Source organism: Gymnogyps californianus, chromosome 3 (genome assembly GCF_018139145.2).
Source record: "Gymnogyps californianus isolate 813 chromosome 3, ASM1813914v2, whole genome shotgun sequence".
NCBI classification, from domain to species: domain Eukaryota; kingdom Metazoa; phylum Chordata; class Aves; order Accipitriformes; family Cathartidae; genus Gymnogyps; species Gymnogyps californianus.
This window is the reverse complement of record NC_059473.1, coordinates 35,967,739-35,991,107: the sequence shown is the minus strand read 5'-3', so window position 1 is coordinate 35,991,107 and position 23,369 is coordinate 35,967,739. Positions and strand designations below refer to the sequence as shown.

Below are 23,369 nucleotides of genomic sequence, written 5' to 3'. Positions count from 1 at the left end.
TCAGGTTTCCGTTTCCCCTAATGCTTTTTTGTGAGGTGACAAGTTCTGATGACATTCAAGTGTTGAATTTTTCCTGTGTGTCCTATGACTCTAGGTAGCATTTTATCTGGGTGAGATCCTGTCCATATGGAGAGACCCCTGCAATTCAGTTTCACACCATATGAATTAATGTGAATTTTGTTTGTTTGTTTGAATTGCCAGATTGATTTTTCTTGTCGAGGGTAATTTTACAATTACCTCTCCAAGATTGCTACTTCTGAATAAAACCAAAATATATGGGGGAAAGATGTGAGGAGGCTCAGTTGTCGGCAACTAGTTCCTGAATAACTTTTCTAAAAGAGGCCAAACTATTTATATGTTTGTGATAAATATAATCTAATGTAGTAATTCTGTTTTCAGAAAGGGACACAGCTGTGAAGTAAGTGTTGACAGTATCCTCCTGGAAACACAATATTTTGTAAACGCTTTGAAGTATCTGCTCTGTCTTTTCAATGGATTTGTTCTCTAGGGACTGTCACACAGTCCATTGGGAAACAGTTTCCACTGACATGTTGGAGTATTAGTCCCTAAAGCTCCCCAGAACTTTTCTGACTCTAAAAAAAAAAGAAAGGGGGGGGGGGGGAGGAGTGAGAGAAGAAGAGAATATAATTACCTAAACATTTAGCAGAACAGCAATTTATTTCTGTGACTCTCTAATTCCAGATCAAATTATTTTAGACAATATGGTGGACCATAAAAAAAACATATTTAAGACAGTTGTTTTTCAGATTTAGAGTTGCTGTCTTAAAACCCACAATAGGTTTCTCATTGCTGAAGGGTCTGGCTTCTTGCATATTTTTTTCCTGAGCCTCAAGTCGTCATCAGAACCATTTTCTTCTCTTTCCATGCCCAAATGAGGATGTTGGATTGTGGAGAGAGAGGAATGTTTCATTTCTTTCAAGGAAATAATAAAACAACTCATCCTGAAACGGCTGGCAGAAATAAAAATTAATCGGCACATCTAGGCAGTGATCCAAGACCTGGAGAGGATTGTGGTAATAATACTACATGGGAGGAACCAGCCTAAATTTGATGTTTTCAGCCTCTGAACATCTCTAGGTGGATTGATAGATTGAAGCGGAGCAATTCAGTGATTTCTTTTGAGCGCTAATATGTTTTTTAGATTTATCAGCTGGAGAAACTAGTTGAAGGGATCCCTTTTCATACATAAAAATGTATGATAGAAGGTTGGAGTGAGTTTTCTGCTTTTCACAGTCAGACTATGCTGTCTTGTCTTGCCCTGCAAAACCAGTCTAATAGCCTAAGAAGGGCCTTACTGCTTCTCCTTGTAACACTGAATCTTTTCCTTGTGGGTTTACCTGTAACAGAACTCATGTAGCATAAATTTTGCTTGCTTGTTTTCTGCTACAGGCGAGATCTGAAGAGCCGTTAAGGCCCTGCAGCCATATTTTGCTGACTTTCTACTACCTTATTCCTGATGTTTCTGTCTGCAATATGTTGAAGATTTTCATAAATGAAACAATGCAGGGCAGAGTAAAAATAAGTTTGTTTCTTTTAAGGAATTCCTTAAGTGAGATCAATTAATACTGAAAATGTGCCTAGAGAAATGAAAATAATGTGAAAAACTAAAAGCAATTTCTACAAAATAATATAATTTTAAAGCAGCTAAAATAAATGAAATATGCTTCCTGGGAAGTGGAGCTGTGAGGCTGAAATTTGTACATAAGAACTGAAAATGCCCAATCAAGTTCCAAAGAACAGTCTGGCCTCCTGGAGGCAAGGAGACAATTCAGAAGACTCAACAATCCAGTATGCATTATAGAGAAATTATATCAAATGATATTTGTTGGTTCTTGACGTTTGGAAGGGATGTTAGATCTAATGGATTGACTGGCCTCAAGTAGTCTGCGCAGTACTTGCCGACGAGAGAGACCCAGCCAGACACAGTAAATGTTAACTTTGTTATGCAGCTTACAAACTATAAAACGTTTTACACACCTCTCCTTCCTGCCCTCCCCCTCTCAATAATACTTTGAGTTACATGTTTAAAGGGCATTTTGTGTTTCAATGAAAAGAGACTTAAGGGTCATAAACAGTTCTGTGCACATTACGTTGACTGCAGGGTCTCAATCTATATACCCAGACTTAAAACTACAACTGTATTTAAAAATGGAAGTATCTGAAAAACATTTCCTCCCTCTTTATCTGCCAAATCCTGAATTCAAAGTTCAGCGAAGGGAGTGGTGATTTTAGATGGTTGAGATGCTGGCAACTCTTACAGGGGCAAACTTGGGACTTGGCAGGTATATAAAGGTGAAGGGATGAAATCTGAAGCTTTTTCTGTGTTCCAGAGAAAGATGATGGATCTGAAAAAGAAAATAAAGCTTACTACACATCCAAAAATAACCCGGTAGAGTTTGAATTCTGGAACTTTGAATGGGATTCTTATTACACAGTATGACCACAAATATTAATGTCACACCAGCCAATTTGGACATCCATGTTTATATAGCAGTCTTTACAATCCTATAATGTCGTTCTTTCCTGTGTGAAGAGTTTTCATTTTCTTGCTTTGTTAATGTGACTCTATGCGTTCTTTCAGCCTTCCCTCTAACCCCCAAATCTGGGCTTCATTTATATTTCAGTCACTTTAAGGCACTCTAAAAATTCTAATGTACAGAAAAGAAATGTCTTAGAGGTGCCTAAGGTATCTTTTTTGACATATTTTATTACCAGTTTTTCTTACATGTTTTTCCTTCAATTATTTTAGTGAAGTTCCCTCCTAACATAGTGAATATCCATGTGAAACATCCCCCTGAAGCCTCTGTTCAGATCCATCAAGTTTCAAGAATTGACAGCACATCAACAGGACAAAAAGCAAAAGTACCTCAGCCAGTACATCCACAGGTCTCTTACCAAGGTCTTCCGTATCAGAAGACTCAGAAAGGACATCCTACTTACACAAATCAACAACCCATTCCTCATATGTTTCCTGTTTCAGTTAAAACTCAGCTTGGGCGCTGCTTCCAGGAGACTATTGGGACACAGGTAAGAAATGTTTGCTAAGGCTTTTGAGACAGGTAGCTTTAAAACAGTATTATAAAAGAATGAAAACATTTTTCACCAATCGCTGGGAAAGGACACATTTGACATTCTTTTCCAAAAGAAAATTATTTTGAGAATGTAAAATTTTTGCAAAATAACATTTTTCTGAACCTCCCTCTCCTTCAAGCTAATGTCATTATTTTCTGCGGACTTGTGTCCCTGACATTCTGATTTCAGTTATTCTAGCCATAACTTCTCCATTTATAAGCTGTTTCTCCAAATAAAAAACCATAACTTAAGTCCTAGCTCTGTCTCTCTTGATTGAACAACTAAGGTTACACCATCTTCCAAAGCTTATACTGTCCTTTGGTTTAATGAGTCTTTTTGCACGTGTATCTCAACAGCCAGTGTTTTTCAAGGAGTTTCAGTTTTCATTGAAATTCCTATTCAACAACTTCATATGTTTTACAGTATTGTAGGCTCATGTTTTGAATCTGTTGAAATGTGACCATTGCATGGGATAGAAAAATCATGAAAGCCAATTGAGTGTTTGCTAGAGCATTAAAACCTTAGTTCAGTTTAAAATAATATGTTCACATCAGTTTTTACATATGACTATTCAAAATTGCGTATCTTCTTTCAGCTCTTGAAAGCACTTTAAGAAGCGACACGGCATTACCATTTTTGCATATTTGCATGTATATGTAAATATACAGAGAGAGAAAAAAAGCATATGTGAAGAGATTGTAAGAAAGTTAGTAAGACCCTGTTATTTATTGCTTATCACCTTGCCAAAATTTTACTTTTCAGATCAAATTTTTTTTTAAGCTGAATGCATGCCTCAGGCTGAAATTTTGTGGGAGGTTTCAGAAAAATCACTCGTTTTGAGGGATGATGTTAGAGAATGAATATGTTGTTTTACTCACGCTAAAAAAATAATTTACAACTATTTCATTGAAGATTTGGATTGTCTGTATGCTTTGAAGTAGAAACTTAAATTTATCACAAAGGTCACTCTGCTTTGGTCCTTCCAGTAACCCAAAGTTACCCAAATGCACCCAAAGTTAGCCCATTTTCAAGCATCTAAAAATACATCTATTTCCAATATATTCCACAAACATTTGTTAGATGTTGGCAGCAAAATTCTCCAAAGATTTCACCTGCACAGAGCATGGTCTGCCTTCCCCTCAAAGGGACAGCACCCGTCATCCCTGAAATGCAGGACTGGAGCAAAATGTCCTTTACAAGTGTTTCTTCTAGCTGTCAGTGAATGCTGTGATGCCAAGCATTAGAACTGACAGCAAGGAAATTTTCTCATGGCTCCCAAGCAGCAACCACCCCACCCCACCCCCAAAAAAAAAAAGAGGGAAGAGACCTCACTCGCAGAAGGGCAAGGAGCTTTGGAGAGGATCAGTGGTGGGGAACAGACAGGAGCCGAAGCAGGACGCAGTCAGAAGCAGGGTGAGGGTAATGGAGGTGGCAGATCCCAAGGTAATAATAGCAGTTACCTTCTGGAACCTCAAACTGAAATCACAGTTCCTTAGTCTCAGTCATCCTCTGCCAGCTCCAAAGAACTGACTTTTTTCCTGTAAAATATTTTTCTTTTTTCCTTTCAGTGACTGGCTTCTGCAGAGTATTATAGCATTCCTACTAGTGACATAATTAACTCTAGTTTCAGAAGTCATTGCTGTGGAAGTAAAGATCCCAAAACCCGCTCATGCTAGGCCATCATGTGAGGGTGTGTAAAAATAATTCATTGTGAAAAATGCAATGGAAGAAGTAAATTTAAATGTCATCATGCCCCAAAAATGTTTCTAGAAGACCAGAGTTAAGTTTGCGTATGGAACGTTAAAGGCTAGTATTCACTAATTGTTGAATGCTTGATTTGGGATCCACAGTGTTAATTTATACTGATGAGCTCTTCGTGCTTGTCTGTTTCAGGAATAGTAAAACCTTGAATTTGTTCTTTGACAAGTGTTGAAGCACATGTTCAAATGAAAGTTCATGGATTTTACATGACAAAATGAAGCAGGGCCTGTGTCAAACAACCATTTCTCTGTATTTCTTAAGAATGAGAGATCTAACGAACATGGCATTATAATGTGCAATCATAAAATTCTGGAAATAATTATGATAATTAATAGTTGTTTATTATTTATTTGTATTTCTATTTGCACTCATATATAGGGGAAGACAAAATTCCTTCCTCAATCTTAGACTTGTCAGTGGGTGCTGCATCTTTTATCTCTTACCTCTTACGCTTGATCAATTTCCTGTCTGTTCTTTCTGCTGCATGCATGAGTGAGGTATTTCAAATGACATAGCCAAAACTTTCAGTGTCCTATGCATGCCCCTCACATTACAATGGTTTTAAAACTAAAGCTTACTCATCAAGGGAAAAGATGCTTGCTTTGCCCTCATGCCTGACTTGGAATCCTACTAAATGCTCAGTCTCCAATTGTTGTAATGTTTTTGTAATGTTTTTTTCAGTATTCCCCTGGAAAAATGTGTCTTTGCAGTGTTCTCAAGAAAGGGTAGTGCCTCCTCATTCAGAATAATGCATGTTCTCATTTTTTACAAATTTCATTGATCCTTTCAGTGTCAGTCATGGAGAAGAGCATAGTAAGGGTTTCAGAGGCCTTTTGTTATTTAATTTAATGGTTCAATTTAGAATTAGAGGTGTAGCGTGGCATTTTGTAGAGCATTCATTTAAGACCTTGCCATAAATATAGATTTAAGTGACTCATTCACCTTTCAAATTTGAACCTGAAATGTTAATATGTTTTTCCTGCAGCCAAGCAATGCATATTATTTATTTGTATGTTAACTATACCTTGAACTGGGAAAGACACTTAATTTTTTTAAACTCTTAAGTAGATCTATTCTAAAAGAATTTGGTTTTCTGTTTCTTTGATATTTGCTTTGCTAAATATGGGGGTTCTCTTTATTTGTTCAGACGAGATGCTAAACTGAGCTTTCCCTATTAGTGGCAATGTGTTACAAGTCTTTTCTGGAGTTTATACCAGATAATTTTGATATCCGTACTTTTTTCAACAATCATTAGTGTTTATACATTTTTTTGCAGGGTGGATTGTGTATTTGGCTTCAGAAATGTTTTATTAAGTATCCTGGGATCAGAGGTGACTTTACTGTCTATAGAGCAGATTGATGGAAGGGTATGTGTGTGGCCTCTTGTAGGCAAATCAACCAAGTTAACGAAGACTTTGCTGAACTTACTTTTGGTCCAGGCTAAAAGCACAGGATAAAACCAGTATCAGAATCTCTACTGTTGTTTTGTGTGTGTGTAACTTCTACCATTCTATGTTTCTCTCTGTCTCTTGTTCTCTCCTTCTTCTTCCTTGAATTTCAGCTGGTCTTCAATTACATGTCCTCTGATTTTAATGCTTTGTTTTTTTCACAACCTTCTGTGGAGTATTTTTCATCTCCCAACACATTCTTCCTCACCCCACCTTAGTTAAATTCCTTTAATGTATCTCATTCAAAAACAGTAGTCCTGCAAAACCAGTAGGATAGTTGCTATACTCAAATCCCAAGACAGCCAGGGCATATTTTCTGCAGTGTATTTCCAACAGAGTGCATACTGTTGAAGTTAGCAACTGGAGCCACCCTGAACTGAAGCTTGGAGGACATTATCACTCCTGATTAACAACACAGAAATTCTTCTAGACCTCCTATTCACTTAGTTGTCTATAGTATCATAAGTGATTATAACCAAAGGCAGCAACCATGAGAAAATGGCAGTAAAAGATGTGTGAAAAGATGTCAGTCTACAAGCTTAGAAGGACAGGAGGAGAGAGAGGGGCTAGAGGAATGAAATTTCCTAGTTTAATTAGAATAGATAAATAAAGATGTATGTTTTCATAAATACATATACATATGTATGTATGTGTTGCTTAATTGTGACTCTTTTCTGAAGTGTCCTCAGCATTGGGAAATAAAGTGGAAAGAGCAACTATAAAAGTAATATTAATATTTCAATTTTTAAAAAGTAATATAAGCAGCAAATAGTGTTCTGGATGGCTCTCTTTTCTACTCAAGTCAATTCACTTTTCCTGGCTGCCTCTCTTTTCTCTGAGTGGAACACTTAGCAATTATTTCTCCTCTGGGAGATGTTAACGATGATTGCTCCAGGATAGCTTACCATGTTACATGATAGCTTACTATGATATGTCGCATACAAAAGTTGTGGTTCATCAAATGCTCTCCTAGTACCAAAAAGAATTTTGCAGGGTATATCATAAACTAACAGTTAAGCTGCAGACCAGAAACTTACTGTTGTCATAAAAATATAGGAAACAAACCTTTACCTAAACTTGTACCTTGTTGTATAGAAAATGATGTTGAGAAAATCATGATGTTGGAAGTTGGGAAACAGATACAATGGAAGCAGTAGAACAAAAATCCCACTTAAGATGGAGAACAGTAAATTTCTGGAGAGCACTGTATGTTATGGTGCCTTCAAAAGCTGGAGACTGGTCGTGGTGTCCTGCAAGGTCCTTTACAGCCGTGTAGTCCTGTGTTTCTGAAATCCAAGGAGTCGGTCATCTTAGACCACTGATTCTCTAAGTCCTATTTAAAAGTCTAGCAAATAAGGAAAATTATGTTTCTCTTATTTAATTTGTCCTCTTCAGCTGCTTTTCATTTTAATTCTAATAAAAATGCCTTTATTATGACACAGAATATCTTTTTATTTCCCAAAATACTTCTACAGTGTCAGTGGTGCACCTACTAAAGATTGTGTTGGTAATCTCGAGTCCTCTTAATTTTGCATATGATTACTTTGCATTTAAATCAAGAAAAGAATGCAGATGTCTACTATCTGTCAAATTTCATATAAAGATAATTAAGCACCGTTTTTTTTCCCCCCTAAGATAACTTTGAAGTGTCTACTAAGTACATTCATGTGTTTTCCTATGGTTACTGCATTTCAGTATTTTGGCTAAAAAAGTCTTTTTTCCCCAAATTGATTTGGTCTCTTTTTTGCTTAACTGTAAAGAGGGAGGCATTTTTTGCAAAGCAGCAAGAAATTGGAGAAGCTGATATTTCCAAATTTCTCTAAAGCAGGCTCTTTCTGACTAGATTCACAAGTAATGCTGTTCTCTTCAGCAGATATTTTTGAGTATCAGTCTTACTGAAGGAGAATTCTGGTGATCTCAGCATCTATAATTTAAAAACAAAATAAAAAAGAATTGTTATTCTAAAGAGACACAGATACTGAAGTTGCTTACCTGGCTGAAGGCAACATGCCAAAATGTCCAGAAGAGAAGCTGGCTAAGAAGTCATGTCTGCCCATGCTTGTTCATTCCTCCTCACTGTCTCTCAGTTGTGCTGGTGTAACTGCTGAAAGGAGCTGGACTGCTCTCTAAAATGATCACTGAAAGAATTTCAAATGTACTGTCTTCTGACCTCCCCTTTTTGTTGGGGTGTTTTGAATTCGAGTCAGTTCCAGATTGCAGTGTTTGGGGGATATGTTCCACTCCTCACTTGTCAGTTGTTTGCTGAGTGATGCTTTGTGCTTCCCTTGCAAAGTACCTTGAAAGGTGTTGCAGAAAAGATCCGTACTTGTTACAGCTCTGTTGAGGAGGATGCCTGAATTAGAGTTGTTCTGGTATTGTGAAGTGAAATTTGGTGTATTATAATAATACTTTGGAAAATCATATTAAAGAAAAACAAAATATACCACCTATAGCAGACAATAGAAGCGTATTTTTGATAGATTTTTTTTTTAATAAATTAAGCTAAATAACATTAATGGTGAACACTAGTAAAGACTTTATTGAAAATTATGAGGGCTGTCCATTTTTTAGTGTGATCAAAATGCTCACATATGCGTTCAAATGTGTTTCAAATGCTGCTTAGTTCTGATAAATAACAAGTATGTCTGATAAACAGATGTTAGTTGATCAGCACCTTTAGTGGGATAAATTTCTATGGATATAGTTTATTTAATACTGTGTTTCAGTAATGTTTTTTACAGGAAATATTTGTTTTGGTTTGAGCAACACCATTCTCTGCTGTCAGACTTGGTAGAATACAAAATAAGCCAAGTGATAGGTGGCAGCTGGAAAAGGTCAGAAATTGTTAACACCGTATCATAAAGATTCTGACTGCAAACCATTAAGCATTTACTTAACTTGATTCAGACAAGGGCATACACTGATCAGGTACTTAACTTTGAGAATATACATAAAGTTTTTAGGAACTGAGCTTAGATCACTGATGAGTTTTTCACAATGGGAAATAGTAAACAAAAGCATCAAAGTTTTTGAGTTAGAAATCAGAGCAGCAAAATGTGTTGATAGCTCTTAATGCATAACCTAACATACCGATACTACTGTATGCAATATGATCATAGTGTATGTAGTCTGGAGGCGATGACAGTAGTATTATGCCAGTTGAAGTTATTCATTCAACTGTATAAATATCCCTGTTGAACTTCAGATTTAACAAAACATTTCCTATGGAGGTAAATCTCAGGTATTTTCATTTTTTGACAGCTGTATGAAATGAACTTCCCTGTTTATATTCTTTAGGCTGAAAAAATGATACAAGTAAAATTCTGTGCTTCATACTGGTACTTTTTCTCTTAGAGCACTTTTAAAACCTTTTTTCTTTAGAATAGTCTTAAAAATACCATCTCATAAAATAAAATAACTGTCTGGAATTCCTTGAAGCTCATGGTTTGGCTTCTGAAGTTTTTAAACAAATAGACTGTCAGAAATCAGTGTGGATTCATTTCCAGGATTAATGCTTCATTCGCAATAGATTCTTTGCAAGATCAATACCCTGAAATATCAGAAGATTAAAGATGTATCGGATACCAAAAACACCAAACATTGTTTTAATTACTCAAATAGAAGAAAGCTGGATAATTTTTACTTGCCTATGAAGAATGTTCTGCTTAAGCCAAAACAAATTCTTTACCAGTTCTTTTAGAAAGTCTGGAAGTATTTAAGTTTCTCTCCCCTGCTTATGAGACAATGCCTGTTAGTGAGCCAGTGCTACATGGGATAATACTCTTCATTTGTAACAACCTGTCATTCAGCTGGTCAGTAAGCTAATTAAGTATGTTTGTTAATTGTTTCAGTAATACGGTTTATTAAGTTTGAGGTTTCTTACTCTGTTTGTCACGCCTATAGGAAAAAAAAAAAGAAGCAACAATCCAAGGTCTGTGCCTGTTGAATAGTTTACAGAAAGTTAAACAGTGTATCCATTCACTTCTGCTATTGTGGTATGTGAAATGCAGTCTTTTGAGCTGAATCCCAGAGTCATTAGCTATTAACTCAGGCAAAGCACCTATCAATTTCAATCATAGTTAATCATGTGACACTCCTTTATTTATGCCTGTATTGTGGTTTTAACTAACAGCTTGTGACAGGGATTTGTAGATGGGTCACACAGGAGTGGGAGTCCCAGGAAACGTTGTGGTCCCTTGGCCAGAATCCTCTGTGGTTGCCCTGAGACTAATTGCCAGACTGGGCTCTCTACCGCACTTTGCAGGGAGCTGAATAAATTCCTTCTACTGCCTTAGCAGAGGGATTTCGAGGATATAATCCTTCCTTCTCCCTGGCATTGGAAAACACATGAAACCCTGGTGGCAGTGCACAACTCAAGTACTGTTAACGCTCCAAGACTGTGGAGATGGGGCAGAGGCTGGAGTCTGGACAGAGGAACAAAGAGGTGATGTGGCTTGGGGTGGCCTTTGTGCACCAGCACAGGGTCAGCCAGAATTTCAGTCTACCAGTGGGAATATTCAGTACTTCCTTCAGTTATATAAAATATTGGCATAGAAGCCCAGGCACGCATGGGGAAAAATATGTGGATTTGAAACAATACTTTCAGTGTCTGTGAGTGCTTTACCCAGGAAGAACTTTGTTTTATAGCAGTACCATGTGTGCCTCATACTGCTGCTACTGCTGAGCCTCTTTCAGCACAGTTGAGCTCTTTTATACCAATCCTTCATGACTTCTTTCCCTTCTGAACCAGTAAGAATTATCTCCAAATCATAAGCTTGTGACAGAGGTATCATTCATGAAAATCTGTGCTCTTTTCCAGAAGCCCTCAGGAATACAGGCTAGATTAGTTTAAAATGTGTGCAGATGATGGATCGAAAAGTGTAAGCCTGAGCTTAGGGAATGGCATCATCTTCATGCATAGTGCAAGCTGTATGCTTGTGTTTAGCTTCCCTGCTTATTTTAGGCTCATATTTATGTGTTGGAGTTGTCTTGAATGGTGAGACAAACTAAAAATAGTTATGGATTCCCCCAAGTGACTTTTCCAGTCACTTGTGACTCAGAGACTGTAATAGACTGTCTGAAGAACTAATGAGATCTTCTCAGTAGTAGGAAGTGGGTAAGACTTTTGAAGTGGATAGAAATTACCTAAAAGTTTTTGAGACCCGTAGAAACAGAGCTTCAATTCATTGATGCTTAGGGTTTGTGAAAGGGAGGAGCATCTTAAGAAACTGTAGCTGGCTAGGAAACAGTTTGTGCAGTGCCATGAGTGTTGAAAGTATCTGAAGCACTATTAGATGTACCAGAGAAATCAGGGTTTATTAGCCATAGAAGAACTCTCTGTTTCTGCTTGGCTTACGACTTTGCAGAGCAGTCATTTTTTCTGATGCATAGCTCCAAAATTATACAGATCTTACACCACTAGGAGCCCCATGTGGCAGTTGCTTTTCCTTGCTGGCCGGTTTCTACAATGATCTGGACATTAACCAAATTATCATTGATTCTTCAAGCTTTAATTCACCATAGAGGCAGTGGGAGCAGCAGCTTTAATCATTGCCAGTTTTTTACTGACAGGACTACAAACTACAGTTGCCAGATGATTCAGACTTTGGCATCCTTATTTTTGCTCATGATTTTTATATGGAAATTTGAAAAAGTTATGACCACAGAGATCATGATTTTCAGTAGAGTGCAAATGCTGTAGCACCACACCTAAACTAAAAGTGGGCTTTAGTCCATCTTCCTCCTCCTTCCCCCCCCCCCCCCCCTTTCTTTGTTTTGTATCCTTTTAATTTACTACTGTTAAATGACACCTTTTCTATTCTGGGGAAAAAGAAAAAAAGGGCCAGTTCATGATGGTGTGTTGGCTCTCGTGTTAGTGGAGTCTTGCCTTGACACACATGAGCTGCTGGGATGTGTCCTTGAGACTTGTGACCTTGCAGAGGAATACTGGGTGTTAGGTAATGTGTCTTGCTGCCCAAATGCTCCATTTCTGAGATCATAAGGGGAGGTACAGCACCAGCCTTGATTCCTCCCACTTCTTTTTGGAGAGAGGAGAGTAGTAAAACTGAGGCACAAGGTGGGGAGAAGAGTCGAATGCAAATTGGTTTAGCTGACTCTCAATAACAGCCACAGTATACGACTTTAGTAAGTGGCTTCTCTGTCTTTGAAGAAGCAGTCCCAGCTCTAGGAAAGAAATTGAGGAGCTATGATTATAAAGTAAAACTGAGTAGCTGTGATTATGAAGTAAAATGGTCCTTCCAGCATGTCCAGCATGCTCACCTGGAATGCGGGTTGAGAAACCATCATTGTGTAAAGACGTAACACGAATTCTCTAAGGTTTTAGGGCAGCTGCTTGGAGGAGACATTATGAGTACTCTCCAGTTGAAAGATTTTTGAGCTTCTGGGAACTACAGCAAGATCTGTATATCATCTAGCTAGAGGCAGTTGAAAGAGCTAGTTCCAGTTTTGAAAACAGCCAAGCTGCTGCAGCAGAGGGAGTTGTGCGGAATTCCCTGTTTGTGCATCTTGATGGCCTTTGTGAAGTGCCAGGCCGAGAGTTGCTTCTGGAAACAGAACTCCACAGACTCTGACTGACTGATCAGGAATGGTCAATCTTGTACTAATCCTGCCAGTGCCCAAGCCAGGGGAGTGCGAGACAGACTGAAAGACACGTGTTCACATGGTGTAAGCCTGGGCCTGCATCTGAAAGGTGGGACTTGCTTAGATACTTTACTGTTTTAACACAGCCAAATACCATCCAGGCGTGAGGGCTGTTTCTCACCCCTTGGAACATGGGAAAATTTGTCACAAGACTCTCTGCAGATGATAGTGTGAAAATAGACTCCTAAAGTTGCACAATAACGGAGCAGTCTCTTTTAACCTGTTTGGCCACTCTGTTCTTTATGCTGTTCATGTATCACCCTGAAATGAGGCTCAAAGCACAAGTGGTGCTACCCCATATAGGGGTGATGTGCAGAGGTGCACTGTAACTTTGCTAGTTGCCCTGGTGCTAAAAGCTCCATTTCACAAGAGAGGCTGGCTTTCGCTGGGACAGAGGATGCTCCCAGCTGCTCACACATGCCTTGACAGATGTCTAAGCTTCACATGCAGCAAATGCTGAGCTGCTGCAGGTTGCACATTACGGTTTGATATATAAATGGTGAACTGGTGCTGCTTTTAATTTGTTGCTGAGATATTTCAGGAGGTACCTGGGCAGTATCTGTGAAAAAGAGGCAGAGAGGATGGCTGGGATGATGCCTTGCCAGCCCTCCCTATGCAAGGAGGGCACCCTCTGATGAGTCAGAGCCCTGACGTTGTGGGGTGGCCTGCTATCCTGTTAGTAGTCACACTGTGAAGCTACACAGGGTAACTCTGTACTTCAGAAACATCATTGACTCATGGGTGTCAGTATGATTAAGAGCACAATGGAAAAATTTTGGGAAGGTTGGAGGAAGCCGTGAGTGCCTGTGCATTCAGCATGCATCCCCACTGCAGAGTGACTGGGTTACCAGCCAAAGTGAAAGCAACCACAAGGCCACAGCCTGTGCCATAGGATGAGCCAGCTATCTTGAGCTGAAAGCTAAGCGGCAGTGAGCATTTGGGTCAGAGGTTTATATGCTGTCAGGAAGGAAAGTTAGATTAGGGAAGGTCTATTCACTCCGTACTGAGGGTTCACACTTCAGCACATTTGAATTGTTTGCTGCAGTGCCTATTTATATCAGCATTTGCTTTGAAAGTGTTACTAAGTGCAGCTGTTGTGCACTTCTCTTGTGCTTTGTGCACTTCCATTTTATACCTGACAGGTTTAGATGTATTTTTTTTTAATGTCTGCATCTCAGAAATACATTTAAGCGTTCTTTGCCATGCAAAATGGAAGAAAATTGCAGAAGTCAAGAACATAACTAGTACCTTGTAACCTTCCAAAAATTAATATTCTTATTAATAAAAAGCATAATAAGTATATTCTTGATCAGGGGAAAAAAAAGGAATATTGACCTCAGAAATTATTGCAAGATTAATTTAATTATTGGCATGGGGAAAGAGACACTTGTTTGGAATAACACAGACAACACTAACTTTGGCTTCAGTCATCTTACCTGTGTTATCTTCTTCAGTATCTGGGCAGCACAATCTGTCATTATAATTTGGAAATTTTTGGTAAGTGGTCATAAACATTAAACATAAGTTGGCAGGAAGTTGAGGCTTTTTAATAGGAAATAACATTATAGAAATCAGTCATACTTTTTGTCTTTCTTGAGAGTAATTAGAAAGGTATTTGAGATAAGTTATAAAGCTTTTGAAAAAGTGGATGAGCATGTTTTTATGAGGAAAAATGTATGGAATAGGTGCCAGTGGCGAGTTACTGCCTTGGAAATATACTCACTCATTCCTATGACATACTGTTCTCTTCTGTTTCTTTCTCCTTCTTTTCAAGTTGACACAGAGGAAGATAATAATGTCAACTAATTTACTCGTGCCTGCGTAGAGAGCCATTGCAATGCATGGGCACTATTTAAGTTCAGCTAAGAGCTCCAGTGAATCTTCAGTGTCTCAGCAAGAGGTTGACCCAAGAGGACTGAAAAAGAACATCGTACTAGAAGTGAGTGTCATATAGTATCACTAACCAGACTATTCTTTACCTGACTATTCCAGTGTGGCAAAGCACTTCCTGGCCTTTCCAAGCAAGAAGACTGCTGTGGAACCGTGGGTACTTCCTGGGGTTTTAACAAATGCCAGAAATGTCCCAAGAAGCCGTGTAAGTGCTATTTTGTTGTTATTCTCTGGATCAGTTTATGGCTTTTTTTTCCCTCAAGTAGTATTTTTCCTTTTTGGGGGAGGCGGGGGGGGGGAACCTAGTGGGAAGAATATGCTTATGGTTTGATTAGGGACAGGTTGCAGAAACTGGAATTCTCCTGCATGCCAGCAGATTTACAATATGCAGGCACTCAGTGCAGCCAGCAAAGTTAACATTGTTGGGTTTTTTTCCCCCTTCCTCCTCCGTTAAGTCAGTGACGCACTGTTGCGTTTTCTCAGTTCAGGAAAGATAATGACTTGAATCATCTTGCCTCTTCCAGCTGGATTTATTTTTTTAAAAGTTGGCACAGAAATGTTAAATTATAGAGGCGCCAGTTACTGCTTGGAGAGAATGCAGTGACCTCTTGGGACTGCAGATGAACTTTCAAGTTTGGAGCCAAAGTTTTCCAGGCTCTAAATTGTCAGTTATATTTTTTTTGCTCTGTTTTTGAAATATCTTCCTCAACAATTAGGCAATGACAAAGACTTTCTTCACTGTTGTGTTATGATTTGACATCATATTATAATGAGAAAGAAATTTCAAATTATTTGCTTGATAGGTGAAGCTAGTCTCTTGAACTTTTTGTGAATTACACTATTGTTGCACAGGAATAGTAATACTTCTCTATCATGTCATATTTTCATCACTAAATGAAAGATGAGAAAAGATAATGTCATCTCTGTTTTGCAGATGGAGTGGACCTGCATTTAGTGGGCCAACAATAGTGCAGGGAGTTGCAGTCATTCTTATCTAGGTCTCCTAGGCCCCTGTTATTCGTACAGATAGCAATGCTGGGAACATGTTCAGTGTTTGATTTTTTTGGAAGCATGTTTTTGTCCACAACTCTTAATGTGGATATAAATACAATTCCAGCAGAAAACCTGCTGTTACTCCTACTTCTCCTTCCACAGGAGAGTCTGACAGAAATTTATGCTGACTCAGTCTGATCTGCTAGTTTATGAAGCATTTAAATTTTGTGTTTTGCAGTATGTTTATCTTCTGATGTGCTTCCAAAAGAGAGCCTCCTTGGGTCTTTGAGGGCCATAGTTAATAAAAGACTCGGGTGTCTAAATTTTTATTCTGGTAGCACATAAATAGTTTCTAACAGAGACATGCATTCTGTATTGGTGTATGAATTGTGAAATGTGTCCTGATTTTGTAGCTTTCTCCAAAGAAGTAGCAATTTAACTACAACTGAAAGTCTTGTTCATCAGAAGCATGTGGGTGTACAGAATGTTGCTTAGTGGATGTAGGTGTGCCATGAGAAAAATCACAAAATGTGCTTCAACCAAAAACTGGTTGGAACTACTAGTACAGATTCTTGGTGCCTGGTTCAAAGAGAAGCTCATTTGCTAGTTCTTCATAGCTCAGGTAAAACACTAGTTGTCTCAGCCTGGAATCCACAACGGATGACGTGTTGATCAGGCAGCTGCTTAAAGCCAACATGCTCGGCATGATGTTAAGAGCAAACAAACAGGGAAACACTGGGACAAACCATGTCCGAAATCCTGGTCCCCAGATGCTTCCTAGGTGGGTACAGAGAAGTGCCTGAGGTCACGCTAAAACCTCTCCTGAAGGTTTTAGGGTACCACCCTTTTTTCAAAGCACTGAGTAAGAATAATTTTTTTGAAATGCTAATGAGATGAACACTGTCCTTTTATAATAAAAGCTTAATGGCTGGCACACTTGCTTAAGATGGGACAATTCAGAGTTCCTTTATCTGCCAGAAGAATTTCTAATCTACATTTTATACCTATGAGGAGATGCCCTAACCCATAAAATGTAGAAACAATTCTTGGAACAGGACTGGGAACCCTGTCTCTTTCCCAGTGTCCTTAATTACTTATGGTATGAGTCATGCTCACTCCTGCTTTCTGGCTCAATCTGGAATTGGTTTTTTTTAATGTAACTGCATGATTTCAAGAGGAGACAGAGAATGTTGCCACTTGGAATAATCCTGTTCTTGTGATTAAAGCATTCCTGGAAAGTAAGGGTTTGTGTCTCCTAGACATAATGGGATACATTTCTCATCTTTCTAGGTGGGAGCTCTCACTGTACGTTAGTATTTTAAGAAGGGAGGAGAAGACGGGTGCACTGTCTGGTTTCTCCAGATTAAAATACAGTGTCATCTACCACTACATTATATCAAGAGTATGATTTGGTAGCTGTATGCTTCAAAGAATATTCACTGAATCTGTCAGGAAGCTTTGGTAGAGGTATATGTATTTTCGTAGTCTAGATTTGATTTAGGAAAGAGTTAAGCATGATGGTGTTCAATCATGCCATGACTTACGGCAATTCTGCATGGGTGCAAATGGTGAGTTTTCAGATTTCTAAGAACTTAAGGTGATAAATTCGGAGTGTTGCAGGAGTTTAAGTGGTCTTACAGCATCTTAGAGTTTTATAGATGTTCAGCTTGAACTTAGGCACATAACTTGAACTTTCAAATCTATTTTGGATCTGGGCCTAAGTGTCCTTTGGGCATAGGTGTCAAATTAAGCCTCAAGTCAGTATCAAAGTGTTATGCTTCTGTAGAGCAAACAATTTCCAAAGATAAATGTAAATTTATGATAAGATTTAATGAAAGTGTGGAGTGGCTGCTTAAGGATTTCTATTTCATCAAGTTTGGTTTGTTTTTTTTTTTTTTACAAGAATGAGAATGTTTCAGTGGTAAAAAGAGTATGCATATATATTTTTATATATATTATATGATATATATATAATATATATATTTATATGTATATGATATTGGATGGAAAAACTTGGGAGTCAAGTAAATTATTAATAAGTTATCAGTTAAGTGATGTACATGGTAGTGTCTCAGCAGGCAAAGTTAGTCCCACATTAGTCCCATATAATTTTGACCTGTTCTGATACTTCACTAAACTGGTATTACCCTTTTTGTTGTAGACTTTTTGAAGCAAACAGACTTCCTTTTGCTTTTATAGTTTTATGCTTCATAAACTTTGGTTAAGATTGACCTGTTTTTATAATAATAGGTAATGAGGTTGCATTTAACGTGATCTTCTGCAAAACCCACTTCAGCAAAATATTTAAGCATATACTTCAGTCCCATTAGCAGGCACTTTTCTTCTCTCTTCAGTCAACTACTTAAGGATGTATGTAAGTTTGTGTGTGTCTTGTTCCCATGAGCTTAACTAGGGCTTTGTCATTTTGTAAAGATGTATTTGCGTATTTTGGGTAATAGCCACTGTTCAGTCAGGGCTTCTGTCTTGTTGCAAAGTCAAGTGCCTTGGCCTGAGACAGCTCCTATGTCTGTAAGTTTACGGGTTATTCAGTATTACTGAAAAACAAAAGAAGAAATTTTGGAACAGATCTCCATTTTTGAGGGCTTCTACAGAAGACAACTTTTAAGACAAAGTGCATTTCTGTGTTACGTGGGGAACATTATGATTGTTAGCTTCTTGCTAACAGTTAATAATTACAAACGGGTTGTCTAAGTGAGTAAAGGGTAAGTAATGTAGGACTCCATCCAGCTCCCACACGGATCACTAGCCTTCACTGAACAAGCTCCTTACTCTACTGCAACCTGCTTACGTTGATGCTCTCTGTAGAAGGAAGAAAACAGCTGCTAGTAAGCCGCTGTTTCCTGTTCAGTGTGGGAGTAGGAGGATGAAGAGGGAGGGAGAAGTTAAAATCTCTGACCTCACTCCACCACTGCACTTTCTAGAGCAGCTGAGTCACCCTGGAAGGGAAAATGCATTGCAGCACTGGAAAAGGCCTGGCATAGCTTATGGGCTGGTCTCATCTACAACTGAAAGAGCTCTGCTCTCCCTCTGTTTTCCTCCACCAGGCTGTACTGCAGGGTACCATTCCTGCCCACAAAAAGTTAGAGACTCTCTTGGTTTTAGTGTGAATTGAATCAGGTCTGTAATGGCAAACACAGACAAGTTAGGACATAATCAGTGCAATTATGAATCTGACTCTGCCAACATGAGCATTAGGAGTTCCATTGACATTTTTGGGGACCAGGAATAGGCTAATGCATTGCACTGTTGAAAATCTAACCTTAAATTTCAACTGTTTTTAATATTAACACTGTGAAAAGATTGGAGCTGCCTTGAAAATAAATGTGTAGCTGCCACTTTATGGTGAGAGAAGAAATTTTCAAATTTTAATTTGTGTTAAAATGGTTGTAATCAATGTAAAGATGGAAAAGTATGTGTTCAAAACTGTAAGAACATTGTTGCTGTATTTTGACCCGTACTATTTTTGTGTTTACCATTTTATCACTTTAAGCAATCTCTAAGGAGAATCTTAATGTTCTAATTAAGCAATTATTTTAAATAATTCACAGCAATTTGAAATAAAACTATCTCACACCAAAAACTGCTACTCAAGATGATCACTTAAATTTTTCCAAAGAATGGGAAAAGCTTTAGAACTAATGAAAATAATTCTTCTTTTTTTTTTTTCTCTCTCTTTTTTCCCACCCTTATAGTCAACCAGTTACCAGTTTTAAAATAAGCTGCAGGGATAAATGTGCAATTCAGGCATTATATGTGAAGTGAAGCCAATTGAAAACATTTTCTCACTCAGTTGTTCTGTCTTATTTGACAGTTTATATACAGTAAAGATGGAAAGTAATGTGTTTGATTTTGGGGGGGGGGGCCTGCTGAACATTTAGAACACACTTAAAAGAAAACAAAAGACTGACCAAATGTAAGGTATCTCTGTTGTAGCATTCAAATTATGAAAAACTCTCTTGACTTTTATTAAAGGCACTTGTGTGATCATAGTGCCAAAAGTTTAGTCCTATATGTTTAATAAAGTACTGGGCTTTGCCAAGAGGTTAGCTTTTAGTGCATAACCATACAAAGAAGTTACTGCTCTCATTTATGATGTTATAACAGTTTAAGAATCAATAAACAGTTTTCTGTAGTCTCAAAGGCAACCTTAAGTGGAGGAAAGAAACAATAAATAGAAATAAAAAACTAATTAACTGAACGCTTTCTATTTTGGCAAAATTGAACTCAGTCTGTATTTTGCAGTGTTGTTATGCCCTCGACAGTTTACACTGATCAGCCAATAAGCGACACAGTCTTCTAAAATTCAGCAGCTTTGTTAAGTACATCACAAATATGCCTTTTTCTTCTTTTTGCCTTGTTTTAAAAGTTTATTTGCATCTATTTCCTCTGTTTTTCAAATATTTTTTAATTCAATGTGGCAGGAGAAATGGTACCCAACAATTTTGCCTAACATTGAAGATACTTCTGCTTTCTAAAGCTGCTTTCAGTTTTAAAACCATTGAATTTCCATCATAAATCTTCAACTTTATCTTTTCCCAACATGATATTTGTAGCTGGTTTGGGAAAGTAATTATTTGAATATTTGAGAACAACTAGGATGAAAGATAATGTCCTGATTTCAAAGATTTCTTTTTTGGAAAAAATACAAATTTGACTGGATAACTGAAGACTTAAGTGGCATACATACGGAAAGAGATGGAATTAAGGTTACCTGTAGAACCTTTAATTTTAATTTCTTGACCTTTTATGCTTAACCATACATCATAAAAACTTATAATGATTTTTTTATAGTTACATAATAATTTGGCTGTCAGGCTCTCTAAATAAGCATATAAATCAGCAGTATTTAACTGACGTAATTTTTTTTCTTCAGCTTACCATGGATACAGTCCTATGATGGAATGCCCACAAGGCTACAAGAGGATCAATGCTACATTTTGTCAAGGTACTATAGTGCCCACAATTGATTGTGTTTATTTTGAGTACCAGTTTTCTGTGACAGATTCTTTGATATTTATGACTTAGATGAATGAACCCAGTCCATTGATTTGTATTTGGGAAAAAATGTTGAGGCTACTTGTAACTCTTTCCAAATATTGGCAACTCTATAGAGTTTTTTTTTGCTCTGGGGCAAAAAACTGTTAAAACTTTTATGTATACTCTTGTTTTCTTTGATGATGTATAAAAATGACTTCATAAAGATTCATTTACTGTGTTTCTCAGTAGAAATACATTGTTCTGTCAGTTTGTTTGCTAAACACTGAACCTGCAGACTTCCTCAGTTAAATTTGCTAGAAACTACCAATAGAGAATAATTTCTATGATCATGAAAGTATAGAGTAATCGGAGAACAATTCTTTTGGACTTAAGAGGTTAGATGCAACATTACTGAGAATAGCCAGATAATGTCTCTGGCAAGTAGAAATGAAAGACCATGCATACCTGGCTGCCATGTAAAGCGGTGACCCACGTGCTTCAAGAATGTGCGCGGTGCAGGTGAGGATGTATGGAGTTAGACACTGCATAATTTGTGTTACTCCAAGATTATGTCCTATATCTCCTGGCTGTAAGCATAGAAGTTATCAAAACATACAAGGTTGTGGGATCTGCATGATCATGCAGCTATACAGAAAGGCTTGGGGCATTTAGATTCTCCTGGCCTACGGCGTCTCTATCTGACGAAGCTGAAAAGATGACCATAGACATATGGTCGTTCTTTCTGTGTGTCTTGGAGTATTGAACAGAGGTGCCAGACGAGGATGTAGGAAAAAGCTTAATTGCTTGTCCGACTTGCTTGGCACAGCTCAAGTAAACAAGAGAAAGGAGCTCTGAGAAGATGGGAGCAATCCTGCAATCATGCTCTGGAGAGAGATTTAGGAAGGAAGGGAAGAATGAGTTCAAGTGAGGCTGGCACTGACCTGTGGTCAGGTTTGTTAGTTATTGTTGACACTGCAGGGGTAAAAGAGGTCCCAACAAATAGTAGTGGTGGTAGAGAGAAGGAGAAAATGAGAGAGTAATTGGTGTTAAAGGATATATGTAGGCACTTTGGAGATAAAGTTAATTTTATTTAACTGAAAACTTTCAGTTAGCACATCGATGAAGGAACATGCAGCAGCCAGCCACATAAAGAAATTATTTTACCAACCAAAAAAATACAGTTTGTAGAGCACTAAACACAAACATCCCGCTGCTTCCACTGCTGAGGGAGATGTGAGCTGCTATCTGAAAATACAGCCACTTGAGCCTGAGCCTATCTGCTGCTCAGTTCTCTACCTAGTGGTTTACCAGCTTGCAGGGTAGGGACATTTGGAGCATTGTGAGAGAAAATTGGGTTGGGTCAAAATAGTAAAAAACTAAATGGAGGAGAGCTGCAAATTGCTTCTCAAGAGCTTGTTCTCTGTTCTGCAGTGAAAGACTGTAGAGTCCTCTTAATAAATAAAAAGGATGGGGAGATGTTGATGGCAACTTAGTGATGAGGACTGCAAAGTGAAAAGGTGAAGGAGGAGAGCATAAGGCATAGATGGGCCACCTTTTCACGCCTCAAATTAAACATGCAGGTGGTGCATATATTTCAGCAAAATGTTTCCAGCCATTTCAAAAGAGATTGTCTCATTCCACGTATTAGTTACGAGTTTTTTTCAGAGTCTGCAAAAGAGAGGATTTCTAACTTTGAGCACAGAAAGTGTCTGGAAGATGCCATGATGCATTAGTACCATCATGCATCCCTCTGAACATGGTCCAGGAGAGACAGAAGCTTTTGATATCTCCAGTAGTTGTGTGAAAACCCCACTGTATACATAATGGTTTCCTAGACAGCAGCGACCCAGCACGCATTTAAAGGCGAGTAGGGCATTCAGTTTCTTTCAAGGGGTTGTACCTGGGTGTTGACAAACCTTATTTCATGGAAACTAAGGTCCTTAATCAGGGGCTACAGACAGTTAAAAAATGGTCTGGTGCTTGTGAAGGTTGCCAGAAGTAAGCCAGGAAGTTGTTTCTCTGAGCAGTGACAGGCTGATAGAGAGGGAGAACGTATGTCTCTGGGTAGGAGCATAAGAGGGAGCTAAGTCCTGCCATGGTAGTGTGCAGAAGTAGATCCGTACCTGGTAGGCCAGTCGTTGTTTGTTGTACTGGGTTTTGATAGTTTTTCCCCTGACACATTTTTGTACTACATAACTAATGCTGCAAGAAATATGAGGCTTTAAATAGTTTGTTTTATTATTGCTATCATTATCCCAGAAGAGAGCAAGCTGTAGACTCTAAATATAACTTGTAGTTGATACATGGAAACTTATAACCTAGAGTTTAATCAGACAATGGGAGTTGGATTATCCCACCAGGAAGTAGACGGTTGATGAATTGAGGATGGGGACAATCTCTTTAACTTTCTGGAGAGGACAGAGATGGCGACTGCTGCAGGTTCCCCTTATTGCCTTCTCAAGGCTTGGGTGGCTTCTCTGTAATTTACTCACCAGCACACTCCAAAAAGGAGGTACAAATAAGGAA

General features: G+C 38.2%; 1 protein-coding gene across 1 annotated transcript in view; it reads left to right on the top strand.

Annotated features, from left to right (window-relative positions):
- LTBP1 (latent transforming growth factor beta binding protein 1) overlaps nucleotides 1-23,369 on the top strand; it is a 185,897-nt gene that overhangs the window by 93,036 nt on the left and 69,492 nt on the right. Inside the window, exons 7-9 of the mRNA XM_050895158.1 lie at nucleotides 2,771-3,048; nucleotides 14,955-15,057; nucleotides 20,740-20,811. Coding sequence (XP_050751115.1) covers nucleotides 2,771-3,048; nucleotides 14,955-15,057; nucleotides 20,740-20,811 — 453 coding nt within the window. The remainder of the gene's footprint in view (nucleotides 1-2,770; nucleotides 3,049-14,954; nucleotides 15,058-20,739; nucleotides 20,812-23,369) is intronic.